At 33.5% G+C, this 16,228-nt stretch overlaps 1 protein-coding gene across 1 annotated transcript; it reads left to right on the top strand.

Moving 5' to 3' along the window:
• Nucleotides 1-12,089: 12,089 nt before the first annotated feature.
• Nucleotides 12,090-13,830, top strand: LOC111417982 (venom protease-like). The gene is made up of 5 exons (XM_023050422.2): nucleotides 12,090-12,305; nucleotides 12,363-12,695; nucleotides 12,745-13,009; nucleotides 13,061-13,487; nucleotides 13,548-13,830. The coding sequence occupies exons 1-5, from the start codon at nucleotides 12,251-12,253 to the stop codon at nucleotides 13,698-13,700; spliced, it is 1,233 nt and encodes a 410-aa protein (XP_022906190.2). The 5' UTR covers nucleotides 12,090-12,250; the 3' UTR covers nucleotides 13,701-13,830.
• The last annotated feature ends 2,398 nt before the right edge of the window (nucleotides 13,831-16,228 follow it).

Raw genomic sequence — 16,228 nt, 5'->3', positions numbered from 1 at the left:
TTATAATACAACGTAACGATTATTATACACCATTTTAAAGAGTAATGTTTAAGCTTTAATTTAAGATTAATCTCATTCCTTTGTTTCCATAAACAAAGCTTCCACGAATTCTTAAAATTTTACCTTTTTGGACACTTATAGATTAAATAAAAATGTTGGTTTTAACTCAACATTTCTTTTCTCCATATTTTTATTATGCAACCTAATGATTATTATACATCATTTGAACGAGAAATCTTTAAGCTTTATTTTGAGATATGACTCGTTTCTTTATTTCCATAAACAAAGATTCCACGAATTCTTAAAATTTTACCTTTTTTGACATTTATGTATTAAGCAAAAACGTAGGTTCTAACTCAACATTATTTTTCTCGATATTTTTATAATACAACGTAACGATTATTATACACCATTTTAAAGAGTAATGTTTAAGCTTTAATTTAAGATTAATCTCATTCCTTTGTTTCCATAAACAAAGCTTCCACGAATTCTTAAAATTTTACCTTTTTGGACACTTATAGATTAAATAAAAATGTTGGTTTTAACTCAACATTTCTTTTCTCCATATTTTTATTATGCAACCTAATGATTATTATACATCATTTTGACGAGAAATCTTTAAGCTTTATTTTGAGATATGACTCGTTTCTTTATTTCCATAAACAAAGATTCCACGAATTCTTAAAATTTTACCTTTTTTGACATTTATGTATTAAGCAAAAACGTAGGTTCTAACTCAACATTATTTTTCTCGATATTTTTATAATGCAACCTAACGATTATTATACACCATTTTAAAGAGTAATCTTTAAGTTTTAATTTAAGATTAATCTCATTCCTTTGTTTCCATAAACAAAGCTTCCACGAATTCTTAAAATTTTACCTTTTTGGACACTTATAGATTAAATAAAAATGTTGGTTTTAACTCATTCATTTCTTTTCTCCATATTTTTATTATGCATCCCAATGATTATTATACATCATTTTGACGAGAAATCTTTAAGCTTTATTTTGAGATATGACTCGTTTCTTTATTTCCATAAACAAAGATTCCACGAATTCTTAAAATTTTACCTTTTTTTGACATTTATGTATTAAGCAAAAACGTAGGTTCTAACTCAACATTATTTTTCTCGATATTTTTATAATACAACTTAAGGATTATTATACACCATTTTAAAGAGTAATCTTTAAGCTTTAATTTAAGATAAGACAATTAAAATTTTATCTTTTTTGACATTTGACATAAGATGTTAACGAAATAGAGGAAGGTTCAATGTGGTTTGTCGCTTGCCAAAATCGAATCCATCCCATTTGGACACTGATGATCTAAGTGTATGTAATTGTAACTATAAATTGGACGCAAAAGTTTTCCATTGTCAAGAATAATGGATAATAAATCGATAAATGCTTAATTTTCGAACTTAAAGATATTAAAAAACATTATTTTGTGAATTATTTTATATAAGGATTAGAAAATCTTAACGTTAAGTTCTATTGATAGATTTTCATTTTAGGGGGAGTATTCCACATACGAGGGTCGTTTTCGGAACGCGAAAGCTCGCGGAAATGACGCAATAAATTTTATCTCATCCCGCCTCATATCGCGTCGTCGCCGCTCTTAAACTTTACAGCAGATAATAAACCCTTTATATCGCTCCGTGGCTAACTTACCAGTTTTACGCCTTCGGCGTTTGCTCAACGAAACTTGCTCGTTTCGTGTCGAGAATTTTTATAAAGTCGCGATTATTCCGGTTTGGACAAAACGAGAGACGGGAGAGAGAGCCGCTCATCTCATCCCCCTTCGAATATCCCATTGTTCTGTTGGGATACCGGGGGAGGCCCTAATATCGAATTGTGGGTCAACGAACTTCTCTCTCTGTCTCTCTGCTCTGACATCGATGAACAATGGAACAGAACAGACGATGGCAATGACGTGAACAGTGCGTATCACCGATAAACGATGAGCTTTTAAAAAATTCATTCATTCAACCTTTTTTCTCGAAATAGATTTAACCTGGAAATGTTTATTTGGTACTCATTTTGTGTCGGCGAATGGCATATCACGATACGCTACGCATCAATGTAATTAACTTCGGATTTTGATGGGATTTATTCATTAAATTCATTGACATTTCGTGACGAATTAAACCGCTCATAACTTCAGATAAGATTAAAAAAAGAACTTTTTAATTGGAAATTATAATAATATCTACTAACTTTTATATGACACCATAAAGTAAGCTTCAATTCAGCTTAACGTCATTTCTGTTAGAAATCCTTGAAAAACTTCTAGGACGGTAAATCCGTAGTCCACTGAGTCGCCACCAGTACGCTTATCAAGCGGGAAAGTCAGCAGAAATGGCTCTACACAACTAGGTTGGTAGAGTATTCAGGACGCTCCAGGTTCTCTTGAAAGAGCTGCTCTTGACAGGGAAGTGGAAGCAACTATAATCCCTTCTGTAATATAAGCGTATGCTGATGACATTGTCGTTATGGTCAAAGGAATCTCTTTGTCGAGGATATCCAAAGTCCTCCAGGTAACCCCAGATACCAGAGGTGTGACGAACAAAGACTTTCTGTGAATCCTAAGAAGACAGAGTTGATTCTTTTCACACGGATGAGGAAGGTTGGCAATCCCAGAATGCCATCCCTTGCTGATACTCCATTGGTATTGTCAAAAGAAGTTAAATATCTGGGCATTGACAATAAAATGACATGGAGAGCCCACCTAGATAATAGAGTAAAAAAAGCGTACGTTGCATTCGGTCAATGCCGGAGGGCTATAGGTAAGACATGGGGTTTGTCACCCAGAAATGCCCTCTGGATTTACACGGCTGTAATCCGACCTATGCTTACTTATGGTGCAGTAGTATGGTGGTCAAAGACCCTACAGTCTACATCCACTACTGCACTTAATAAAGTACAGAGACTTGCGTGTTTGTATGTTACAGGTGCGCTGCGGACTACCCCCACTGCAGCCATGGAAAACATGTTAAACCTAACGCCACTTCATTTGTTCATCCAAGAGGTGGCATTGGTGACCATGACTCGACTGCGAGCAGCAGGAATTCTAATGGGTGAGAGAAATAGTAAAAATGCCAATCTCTGGAATGAAATGGTGGATTACTCACCAATTCTGGAGTGTGTAACGGACTTTACACCCCTACAACACATTTTTACGAAGAAATATCTCACCCACCCAAGCTCCACAGAAGTAGAGATAAAAAACAGCCTTAAAATCTACACTGATGGTTCAAAGAGACGGGAAGGAGCTGGAGCCGGAGTCTTCTCGTACGATCTCCGACTCCACGTATCTGAACCTTTAGGTATAAGTACCACCGTCATACAGGCGGAGTTAATCGCCATACAACTTGCCGCTGACGTTATTGTCAGATCCAACTTGGTAGGTAAGACTTTTACAATTTATGACAGTAGACAAGCTATTTTAGCCCTGAGTAGAATAACAATTACCTCAGGACTTGTTATGGGTTGTCATCTGACATTGGAGAAGGCCGCAGTGCATAACTGTGTCATACTTCGATGGATAAAAGGACACTCAACTTGTTCAGGTAACAAGCACGCTGATAGGCTTGCCAAAAGGGCTGCCAAGCGAGCGCCATGTTCGCCTGAACCGATAATCGCTCCGTCCTTATCAACTCAGATTGAGATAATTAAAGATTTTATCCACAAAAAGTTCATGAACTGGTGGGATAGGGTTAAGGGTTGCCATCTGTCTAAGGAAGTATTACATTATCCTTCAGCAGAGGCAGCCTTGTCTTTCGTAAGGCTTTACGAACTGTAACGGGGCTCGTCACGGGTCACTGTAAGGTAAACAAGCATCTTTATAACCTTAAGCTTGCTATTAGTCCTCTCTGTCGCCTCTGTAAAGAGAGCGAGGAGACGGTCCGACACATCTTGTGTGAATGCCCCACTCTGCAAGACCTCAGAATGAGAGACTTCGGAGAGGAATGGCCGACCACAGATGGCATCAGGAACACACCTCTGAGCTGTATCCTAGCCTTCGGAAATTCCTTAGGCTGGTTGATGTAGCCGGAGACAGTGTAGGAGGATGTACAAGGGGCCCGTTGGGGCCTAGGTGCTGTGTGCGTAGCATACCCTCCGCTTTCCTACATACAACCCCAGATACCATTTAAAATCACTCGCTAAACCCGCAAAAGACAATCGTTGTGCCCTTCACCAAGAGACGAAAGTTGTACTCACTAATCCGCCCAACTATCCAAGGCGAAGAAATTCCTTTCTCAAAGAAAGTCAAATATCTAGGAGTAATCCTAGACAAAACCCTCTCATGGAATGGACATTTGCAGGTAGTTTTACACAAAGCTAGACTATCCTTGTGGGCTTGATGTTCTATTTGGCCTATCTCCTTTACATTTGCATATAGAGAAAGTGCAGGCTGAAGTATTTGCTATTGACATAGGTGCTAAAACCCTTTTTGAGAGAGGGGTGAAGAACGTGATAGAACTGAGAGTTTTTCTGATCTGGGTCCCAGGTTACTCTGGGGTTGCTGGCGATGAAGCAGTAGATGAGCTAGCACGAGAGTTAATTGGTATATCATTTGCGATGTCCAAACATATGATTTGACTGTGGGCTAAAGAGAGACTTGGCCTACTGTGGACCAGTTTTCTTGGAATGAGATATGCTAAGGTGTATCAACTATATATATCATATCAAGATACTTAAAAATACAGTTGATTTGATTTTCAATTACCTTATAACTTTTATCAATTAAATCCATTGACATTTCGTGACGAATTAAACCGCTCATAATTTTAGATAAGATAAAAAAAAACTTTTTAATTGGAAAAAATATTCGTTTGGAATTACGTCCGGGTGTTTCAACGAGATTATAATGTCGTGAAGAGGTGTCGTACAGCCTCATTTAGCAGGAATCGCGTCGCGGATGGAAAGGACCCGTCGACATCGAATTGACGGAAGCGGCCGTTCATTAGGCATTAGGCGGGTTTTAATCTGGAGAAGGCTCAAATTGAAAATTATTCAGGTGGAAGAGAGACGCTCCCGACCGTACCGGAAACCCTAATGGCGGCCCTCTAGGACTTGGCAAGAGATACTGGGTCCGTCGCCGCAACTTCCCGCTCCCACTGTGCGTTTCCTTTATAAAGGCAACCAACTTTAGAACCGAATTTCACCCCCTATTTTCCTCTTTTTTTTTAGTTTTCAAACTTTTCCGAAAATATTTCCAACTCCTTTTCTACCTCTTCTGAGTAACTTGGGTAAAATAAAACTTTTATAATGTTCATAACAATATCTTTAAGGTGTAAGAATTTCTTTATTGTTTTCTTTACTACGTCTAGGAGAGCACTTTTAAAACACCTGTATATTAGGGAGATAGCAAAACGTGCTGAGATGTAATTATTAGTTTTCGCAGGTCTTATCTGGACTTTCGTGCAACGAGAGCTTCCATTAAGGGCGCTTTGTGCACGGGTGTATGTAGGACAAACAGACAATATCCTAGGACAAAGGAACGTTAAACAATCGATACACGATACAGCGGTGAATTGAGAGGTGTCTCCACAGGCCGCCAGAGGCGCTGTTGCGTCTCTTCGAATGGTTATTATCAACCGGCATGGTAGTAGGGACTCGGTTTCTTCCGTTTTTATCTTTTTTTCTTTTTTTTTCATCTGCCGTTTGGAGTCTTATTGCGTGTCTGGGGAGATTTTCGAATTCGCGGAGGTAGTTTGCATATTACGACCTATCGGAGAGCGGCAATTTCGTGCCGACTGTTCGGTCGGTTATTGGCGCCCGAAGATATGAACAATGAAGAACTCGCGATCGTCGAATAACAATTTTATGGCATTGCATTTCGACGTTACAGTCTTCGTGGTCATGTACTACTTTGTCCCTTTCTCTCGTGCAAAAGACAATGTAAACTCTTTGTAAATTAACTGTTACCGATGACGCGGTAGTATTTTCCAACGCGATGGGTTCCTTTCCATTATTCATGGACGGTCCGACATCAGTCGTCGACGGGTGACAAACCGAACGCAAACACTGATAGCGTCAGTACTGGGCTTTTATAAATATTTATGGGGCGTCGTGACGCCCATCTTACGTTGAGAATGTCGACAATTTAACTGAATTCGACTTGCCCCGGCTATGGAATTTCAGTGAACGATGAGCGCTCGATTAGTTTTACTTTGAATCATTAAAAAAAAGAATAAAAAGTGTACAAAAGCACATCAAGCCATTTTGATGTTGGTCCAAGATCCCTTTAATTCAAATTCGTTTATTAAAATCAGCAACAACATAAGAAGTCAATAAAAATTGACGTTTAATGTATCTTTCTATGTAAATGGTAACAAATAAAATTATAAAATATTATATATTTGATATTTTTTTCCTTAATACTTTTTAATTTTTTCCTGGAAATTTCAATAATATTACCTTATAGTTTTTATATCATATCATCAACTAGACTCATTAAGCTCCAATTTAACATATGAAGCATATCGTTATCTGTAATAATACCGATGATATCATTTTTTGATAATTTCGTATTATTTTGATTTATAAATTTAACAGTTTCTTCTTTAATAATTTTTTTCTGGAAATTTCAATAATATTACCTTACAGTTTTTATATCATATCGTCAACTAGACTCATTAAGCTTCAATTTAACATATGAAGCATACCGTTATCTTCAAAAATATGGATGATATGATTTTTTGAAAATTTCGTATTATTTTGATTTATAAATTTGGCAATTTCATCTTTAATAATTTTTTTCTGGAAATTTCAATAATATTACCTTATAGTTTTTATATCATATCATCAACTAGACTCATTAAGCTCCAATTTAACATATGAAGCATATCGTTATCTGTAATAATACCGATGATATCATTTTTTGATAATTTCGTATTATTTTGATTTATAAATTTAACAGTTTCTTCTTTAATAATTTTTTTCTGGAAATTTCAATAATATTACCTTACAGTTTTTATATCATATCGTCAACTAGACTCATTAAGCTTCAATTTAACATATGAAGCATACCGTTATCTTCAAAAATATGGATGATATGATTTTTTGAAAATTTCGTATTATTTTGATTTATAAATTTGGCAATTTCATCTTTAATAATTTTTTTCTGGAAATTTCAATAATATTACCTTATAGTTTTTATATCATATCATAAACTAGACTCAATAAGCTTCAATTTAACATATGAAGCATACCGTTATCCTTAAAAATACCGATGATATCATTTTTTGATAATTTCGTATTATTTTGATTTATAAATTTAACAGTTTCTTCTTTAATAATTTTTCCCTGGAAATTTCAATAATATTACCTTATAGTTTTTATATCATATCATAAACTAGAGTCATTAAGCTTCAATTTAACATATGAAGCATACCGTTATCCTTAAAAATACCGATGATATCATTTTTTTGAAAATTTCGTATTATTTTGACTTATAAATTTGGCAATTTCATCTTTAATAATTTTTTTCTGGAAATTTCAATAATATTACCTTATTGTTTTTATATCATATCATAAACTAGACTCAATAAGCTTCAATTTAACATATGAAGCATATCGTTATGTGTAATAATACGGATGATATGTTTTTTTAAAAATTTCGTATTATTTTGATTTATAAATTTGGCAATTTCATCTTTAATAACTTTTTTCTGGAAATTTCAATAACATTACCTTATTGTTTTTATATCATATCATAAACTAGACTCAATAAGCTTCAATTTAACACATGAAGCATACCGTTATCCTTAAAAATACCGATGATATCATTTTTTTGAAAATTTCGTATTATTTTGACTTATAAATTTGGCAATTTCATCTTTAATAATTTTTTTCTGGAAATTTCAATAATATTACCTTATAGTTTTTATATCATATCATAAACTAGACTCAATAAGCTTCAATTTAACATATGAAGCATACCGTTATCCTTAAAAAAACCCATGATAACATTTTTTGATAATTTCGTATTATTTTGATTTATAAATTTGACAGTTTCTTCTTTAATAATTATTTCCTGGAAATTTCAATAATATTACCTTATAGTTTTTATATCATATCATAAACTAGACTCAATAAGCTTCAATTTAACATATGAAGCATACCGTTATCCTTAAAAATACCGATGATATCATTTTTTTGAAAATTTCGTATTATTTTGACTTATAAATTTGGCAATTTCATCTTTAATAATTTTTTTCTGGAAATTTCAATAATATTACCTTATAGTTTTTATATCATATCATAAACTAGACTCAATAAGCTTCAATTTAACATATGAAGCATACCGTTATCCTTAAAAATACCCATGATATCATTTTTTGATAATTTCGTATTATTTTGATTTATAAATTTGACAGTTTCTTCTTTAATAATTATTTCCTGGAAATTTCAATAATATTACCTTATAGTTTTTATATCATATCATAAACTAGACTCAATAAGCTTCAATTTAACATATGAAGCATACCGTTATCCTTAAAAATACGGATGATATGTTTTTTTGAAAATTTCGTATTATTTTGACTTATAAATTTGGCAATATCATCTTTAATAATTTTTTTCTAGAAATTTCAATAATATTATCTTATAGTTTTTATATCATATCATAAACTAGACTCAATAAGCTTCAATTTAACATATGAAGCATATCGTTATCTTTAAAAATACGGATGATATGTTTTTTTGAAAATTTCATATTATATTGATTTATAAATATGGCAATTTCATCTTTAATAATTTTTCCCTGGAAATTTCAATAATATTACCTTGTAGTTTTTATATCATATCATAAACTAGACTCAATAAGCTTCAATTTAACATATGAAGCATATCGTTATCTTTAAAAATACGGATGATATGTTTTTTTGAAAATTTCAATAATATTACCTTATAGTTTTTATATCATATCATAAATTAGAGTCATTAAGCTTCAATTTAACATATGAAGCATACCGTTATCCTTAAAAATACCGACGATATCATTTTTTGATAAATTCGTATTATTTTGATTTATAAATTTAACAATTTCTTCTTTAATAATTTTTTTCTGGAAATTTCAATAATATTACCTTATAGTTTTTATATTATATCATAAACTAGAGTCATTAAGCTTCAATTTAACATATGAAGCATACCGCTATCTTCAAAAATATGGATGATATCATTTTTTGATAATTTCGTATTATTTTGATTTATAAATTTAACAGTTTCTTCTTTAATAATTTTTTTCTGGAAATTTCAATAATATTACCTTATAGTTTTTATATCATATCATCAACTAGACTCATTAAGCTTCAATTTAACATATGAAGCATACCGTTATCTTCAAAAATATGGATGATATGATTTTTTGAAAATTTCGTATTATTTTTAATTTATAAATTTGATAATTTCTTCTTTAATAATTTTTCCCTGGAAATTTCAATAATATTACCTTATAGTTTTTATATCATATCATAAACTAGAGTCATTAAGCTTCAATTTAACATATGAAGCATACCGTTATCCTTAAAAATACGGATGATATCATTTTTTGATAATTTCGTATTATTTTGATTTATAAATTTAACGGTTTCTTCTTTAATAATTTTTTTCTGGAAATTTCAGTAATATTACCTTATTGTTTTTATATCATATCATAAACTAGACTCAATAAGCTTCAATTTAACATATGAAGCATACCGTTATCCTTAAAAATACCGATGATATCATTTTTTGATAATTTCGTATTATTTTGATTTATAAATTTAACAGTTTCTTCTTTAATAATTTTTTTCTGGAAATTTCAATAATATTACCTTATAGTTTTTATATCATATCATCAACTAGACTCATTAAGCTTCAATTTAACATATGAAGCATACCGTTATCCTTAAAAATACGGATGATATATTTTTTTGAAAATTTCGTATTATTTTGACTTATAAATTTGGCAATTTCATCTTTAATAATTTTTTTCTGGAAATTTCAATAATATTACCTTATTGTTTTTATATCATATCATAAACTAGACTCAATAAGCTTCAATTTAACATATGAAGCATACCGTTATCCTTAAAAATACGGATGATATGTTTTTTTGAAAATTTCGTATTATTTTGACTTATAAATTTGGCAATTTCATCTTTAATAATTTTTTTCTGGAAATTTCAATAATATTATCTTATAGTTTTTATATCATATCATAAACTAGAGTCATTAAGCTTCAATTTAACATATGAAGCATACCGTTATCCTTAAAAATACGGATGATATATTTTTTTGAAAATTTCGTATTATTTTGACTTATAAATTTGGCAATTTAATTTTTAATAATTTTTTTCTGGAAATTTCAATAATATTACCTTATTGTTTTTATATCATATCATAAACTAGACTCAATAAGTTCCAATTTAACATATGAAGCATATCGTTATCTGTAATAATACGGATGATATGTTTTTTTGAAAATTTCGTATTATTTAGATTTATAAATTTGACAATATTATCTTTAATAACTTTTTCCTGGAAATTTCAATAATATTACCTTATAGTTTTTATATCATATCATAAACTAGAGTCATTAAGCTTCAATTTAAAATATGAAGCATAACGTTATCCTTAATAATACGGATGATATGATTTCCAAAAAGGAGGAGAACTCTTCTTTCGGTGTAACGAATGTTATGTCTAACACAAGATTCATGGACAAAAGTGGGTATATTTTTGGATCGTTTTCGGTAAAGATTAATACCACATATTTCATGGTACTCGAAAAAATTACTCCCTCGGAGTCGTTACAGACGCCGCTTCCTATGTAATAGAACTACGCACCCCGTTATAGGGGTCCTTAATTGCACCGTAGCCATACAAACAGCACTTAGCGACGTCCGATGTCGTTAAATCCTCGTTTAGACCGAATCAATAAAATATATTAAGTTTTTAGCGCTACGGCTCGACTACCGATGCCATTAAAGATGCATGAGCTGGTAATGCGACCGAGAGTCCGTTTAACTTTAAAATTGATGGCATCGGTTGAATTTTCGGCTATCTCGATTTAAACGAATTGTCACTACCCCATAGTCATTTAAACCGACATTATAATGGAAAAGAACAAACGAAAAGATATCTGCATTGCCTAACAACGTTTGATGTAAATTTTAGTCTTAATGAACGTTTTGGCGTTGACACCGTTTCGATTTATAGTTGTTAGATGGTGAGGCGCGTGTGAACCTACCTCACCTGTGCAGAGAGCGAATATAGGTTAAGTGGTGCGTTTGAGTAGAGCGATGATGGCCATTCGCCCGTACACCCGACGCTCCTTCAACCGAATTATCTACTCGAATTGAATTCTGATGGGGTTCGGCGTGGCCGGTGCTTACAGGGCACACGGAGGCGGAAGTAATCTTCGAAACGACGATGTCGCCGCTGGGTCCTTCTCAATAAGAATTAGTCACAGATGCGCGATCCGACATCAAATGTACAAAACTTTTATAACACAATTTAGATCCAACTAAAAATGTTATAAAGTTATGATTCTGTTCCTAAAATGTTGTAGCAAATTGTACCCTTAACACAATCGTCTGCAACATTTTTGCCATCTACAGAACTATCGTTTAAAACGACAGCTCCTCTTGTTAATAATATTACTAAATAAATATTACTATGAATAGTAATTGTGACAATACTCCCTTTGAAATAGCTACTTGTTGTGATGTCTCATCATCTACTCGAACTTCCTTATCGTTGTTTGAAATCGAAAATATTTTTAGAAATTATTTAGGTTTCTCCTGAAGATGGTCTGTAGATTGAAATCGGCTGAAGAAAGAAACAAAAATTACAACTTCTTACTAAAAAATGTTTAAATCTTAATTCAGCCATTAAACACGTTTAAAATAGCACAATATCCAATAAACAATTTTCTAACTCCATTAATTAAATTCAAATTAATTTTAAATCGGATATAAATTGAGTTGTTTTTCAAGTTTAGTGGCATTTAAATAAGTCATTCAGAGTACGTATAACGTTAAAAGAGAAAGTTGTGAATCAAAGAAATAAATTTTCAAATTTATTTCTGTTTCTTCCATTCTAATCGATTTTTTTTCTTTAATTTGACGAAACGAGAAGATTGTTTAAAACCTGTCTTCATGAAGGTTTCAAATAAAAACAACGAATCGAGGAATCCACGGACCAACCGACAGGTTTTTAGTTTCTCGGTCGATCCGTTCGGTTTCACAACACAATGTCTTTGTTATTAGCATACGTGGTTTTTAAATATATGACATTTACAACAATTGGTGAGTATTTAATTATCTTTGAATTTCATTATATTCATTATATTATTATTGTTTTAGGTCAACAACTTAGCCTTCCAGTTAATTCTAGGTGTTTATTATATAACGGTGATATCGGGGTATGCAAAAGAGTCGATTTTTGCGCATCAGCAAGAGAAATGTTGTTAAATCATGAACGACCGATTGTGTGTAGTTTCGAAGAAACATCTCCTTTTATACCGATCGTTTGTTGCGTACCAGAAAATGATTTACCTTATGATCCCACCCTTGCGACGTTTACTTTTAAACCAACCACTTCAATTCCAAATTTAAATGAATCAAAAGAAAATAATAGGGACCTAAATCAAGCTAGTGATGCAACAACTCGTATTGATGGCCAAAAAAGCGCTGAAAGTAATTTGTTAAAAATTATTTAACTTAATAATTTAATAACTTATTTTAGAATGCAGAGAATATAAAAGTCTCGAATACAAATTTCCTGATAAATCTGTATTGACAACAACAACAACACCAGCGCCGTATAAAGAAGTTCTTATTAACCCCCATAAATTTATAACTGGGGGAATTGATGCGTTACCTTTAGAGTTTCCCCATGTTGCTTTGTTGGGGTATGGGGATCCAAATGATATTCATTGGCTCTCAGGGGGTGGCTTAATAAGCGAAAACTTCATTTTAACAGCAGCTCATTGTTTATCAGCCGATTTATAGTAACACTTTCTTATTAAAACAATTTTATTATTAATCCCATTTTTTTTTAGTGGAACAGTTAAATACGTTCGTTTAGGTGATTTAGATATTCGCTCAAACGACGATGACGCATTTCCTGTAGAATACGAAGTTGCAGAAGTTTTCGAATTTCCTGAATATCGCCCGGATAGTAAATATCACGATATAGGGTTGGTTCGATTAAAAAAGAACGTTGATTTTAATGCTTATATAAAACCGGCCTGTATTTATGTGCCAAGGGAGTTCCCAAAAAATGTACGATTTATTGTGGCGGGATGGGGGAGGGTTTATTTCGGGGGGACTCATCCCAATAATTTGCAAAAAGTTGAATTAAATATTACGGAGATTGAAACTTGTTCTAAAACTTATAGTAGGCAAACTAACGGATTGGAAAATGGGGTGAATCTTGATACGCAGATTTGTGCTGAAGGAGCTGATCCAGGTGGAGATACTTGCCAAGTAAATTTTTTATTATCTATAACATTGATTGTTATTTAAAATCATTATTTTTTGTAATAGGGTGATTCGGGGACACCTTTAAATTTTTTTGAGTCACAATTGTATCAAATTGTGGGAGTTACATCGTTTGGGATAAATTGTGGTATTGCACCGGCGATTTATACGAGAGTGTCTTATTATATTAATTGGATTGAAGGAATTGTATGGCCTTAAAATGTTTTATAACAATATTAAGATTTTTTTTAATAAAGTAAATCAACTATAACATAAATACTAAGAGTGATGGAGAAAAACGTTATGAATAAAAAATGCTGCTAATGTATCATGCAATCATAATACATAATTATTTCATATTTATTTATCACCAGTTTCTAGTGATATAGCATAAATCAACTTTTTAATAAAATCAACTACAACATATGTACTATAAGTGACAAGGAAAGACGTTATGAATAAAAAATGTTGCTAATGCATCAAGAAATCATAATCCGTAATTATTTCATATTTATCTATCACCAATTTCTAATGATATACAGGGTGATTCTCAAGTTATACGCATAAACTTGAAAATCGGCAGCAAAATCAAGTAACCGAGCGAGTATTTTCCGCGATGAACTTTTCTTCTCAACAGTTTTGTTTCGTTTTGTTTTTGAAATCGGGATAAACCGACTGGACGAATTTAATTAAATTTCATTTACGGTCGCAGACCGGTCACCGGAGATAACAGGCTCTGTACGGTAATGCAGCAATAATTAAATTTGTACATCAATAGGTTGGAGGCGGCGGCGGCAGTGCCGTGCATAGTTGCAACCGCCCCCCAAATCGATAGCCGAATAAACGATAGCAATTAAAATATGCGAGCGACCCCTAGTTTTTGCAGTTGTTGTTGTCATAGGCGGCGCTGCGTGCGTTTCACAGCCACCCATTTTTCCCGATTACTAAACAAATACGAATAAATTACGACGGGGGATGCTGGGGGAGGCGCTAATATGAACCCTGTTCGCTAGGGATTCGCAGAACCAGTGGTCCGCACCGTTTTACCCGTAATTGTTTCCGGCAGTTCTCCAGCCGGAAGTAACGTACTGCGACTTGCAGCTCTATTTTATTCAACATTAAATTGAATATGGAAATGGCTAAATATTTAACAAATTTTTTTTTCTAGGAATAAATAAAAATTCCTCGTGTAACATACCGAGCAAAGCAAGTTTAATGTAGTATATAGGAAAGGGTGTGGAGTATGTGGAGATTGAAGTCGACGTCTGCACAAAACTTGCGCATAGTACACAGACTGGTTGCATAAACAGTTTCGAATTCGGTGCTGGCCGTGGGGCGCAAGGGTAAGTTCTCAATTCCCAAATGCAGTTTCGCCGGGAGCCCGGAAGTTGGAGTTTCTTTTCTTAGCGACGCGCGCCGGGACTTGTGTCCATTCAGGCGGATTAACTTCGATGTCCGCGCCGCTCCGTTCCTCCTTGAGGGGCGACCTTTGACTTTTCGAAACGAATGGGGCGCAATTATCGTTCTTATTCTGCCGGATTCGCGTCTTAGGGGTCGTCACCAATTCAATAAACCCAACTTGCTCGTCTATATCCGTGTAAATAATACAACATAATGTAAAATCTACAAATTTTATACAACCATTTATTCCGGTTAGACTGTAGTCTTCAAAAGTAAGTGATATATAGTCTTCAAAAGTGGTCAACTTGAATTGAAGATGGAAAATGAGGTCCAGAAGCACATAGTATTAGACGTTTCAAATGAATCAGCCAGAATTAGTCTTCCAGCAACAATGTCTAATGTTTTGGAAACAATATTTAGTAGTTCTCTGCCAGCAGTATTTAGTCTTTCATAGATAGTATCTATTCTAGAACCAGTATTACTTTTTGCCAGTAGTATTTTATCATCTAATCGTGTGACACCAGTATTTCCTTTAACCACACATTCCTAAGTGCTTACTTTATTACACTTATAGAGTAATTTCCTTATTACAATGAAGAATTAGCTTTAGAAAAGTTTATACAGATTATTTTAAACTTATTTGTGATAATATTAAGGGTTGAAATTTTAATAAAACTTATAAAAAGCGTAAACGCAGGATAAGATCTTTGCACGTAAGTTAAAGTGAGCGAAACATGGCATGAGTGGGCAAGTTTAAACAAGGTACATGGAATAAATTATTTATAGCAGCCCCTCGACGACGTAATTACGCGGAAACAAATGGTTCCGAACGTAATCTGATGCGGTTCTATTATGAAAAGGGGTTTCTTGAAGCCGCTCCGGGCGATTTCATTTTTCCAATCAGGCTCTCTTTCTACCCGGGACCGAAAACTTAATTCTATTTCCGTCGTGGGTAACGTATACCCGATGAGAGGTCCTGCATATCTAGGGGCGCCATCTCGTACGGAAGAACTCTTTCCACGGTAATAACCGCATTTGATATTCCAAGCGCGTCCACGGCGACATTACATTGCGCTAATGAAAATTTCCGATGGAGTCCGAGCCGGGTTAACTCAACAATTGGATCGATCCCCTGGACGTGGGATTTAATTAGATTCTTCAGTCCTGACCGCTCCCAGATCTAATTGAGATACACTAGCTTTCGTGCTATCTTTCGGGACTCAACGGGAGGTGTTATCCTGAAGAGAAACTTAGACGGTGGGGGTTTTCTTGTACATTAAGGCGCGCAATCGATTTTCCAGCTATAAATCGGCCGCCGATAAGCGAGTGGGCCGCCGCAAAACCGG

This window comes from Onthophagus taurus, chromosome 10, assembly GCF_036711975.1.
Source record: "Onthophagus taurus isolate NC chromosome 10, IU_Otau_3.0, whole genome shotgun sequence".
Lineage (NCBI taxonomy): Eukaryota > Metazoa > Arthropoda > Insecta > Coleoptera > Scarabaeidae > Onthophagus > Onthophagus taurus.
This window is presented reverse-complemented; position numbering and strand designations above follow the sequence as displayed.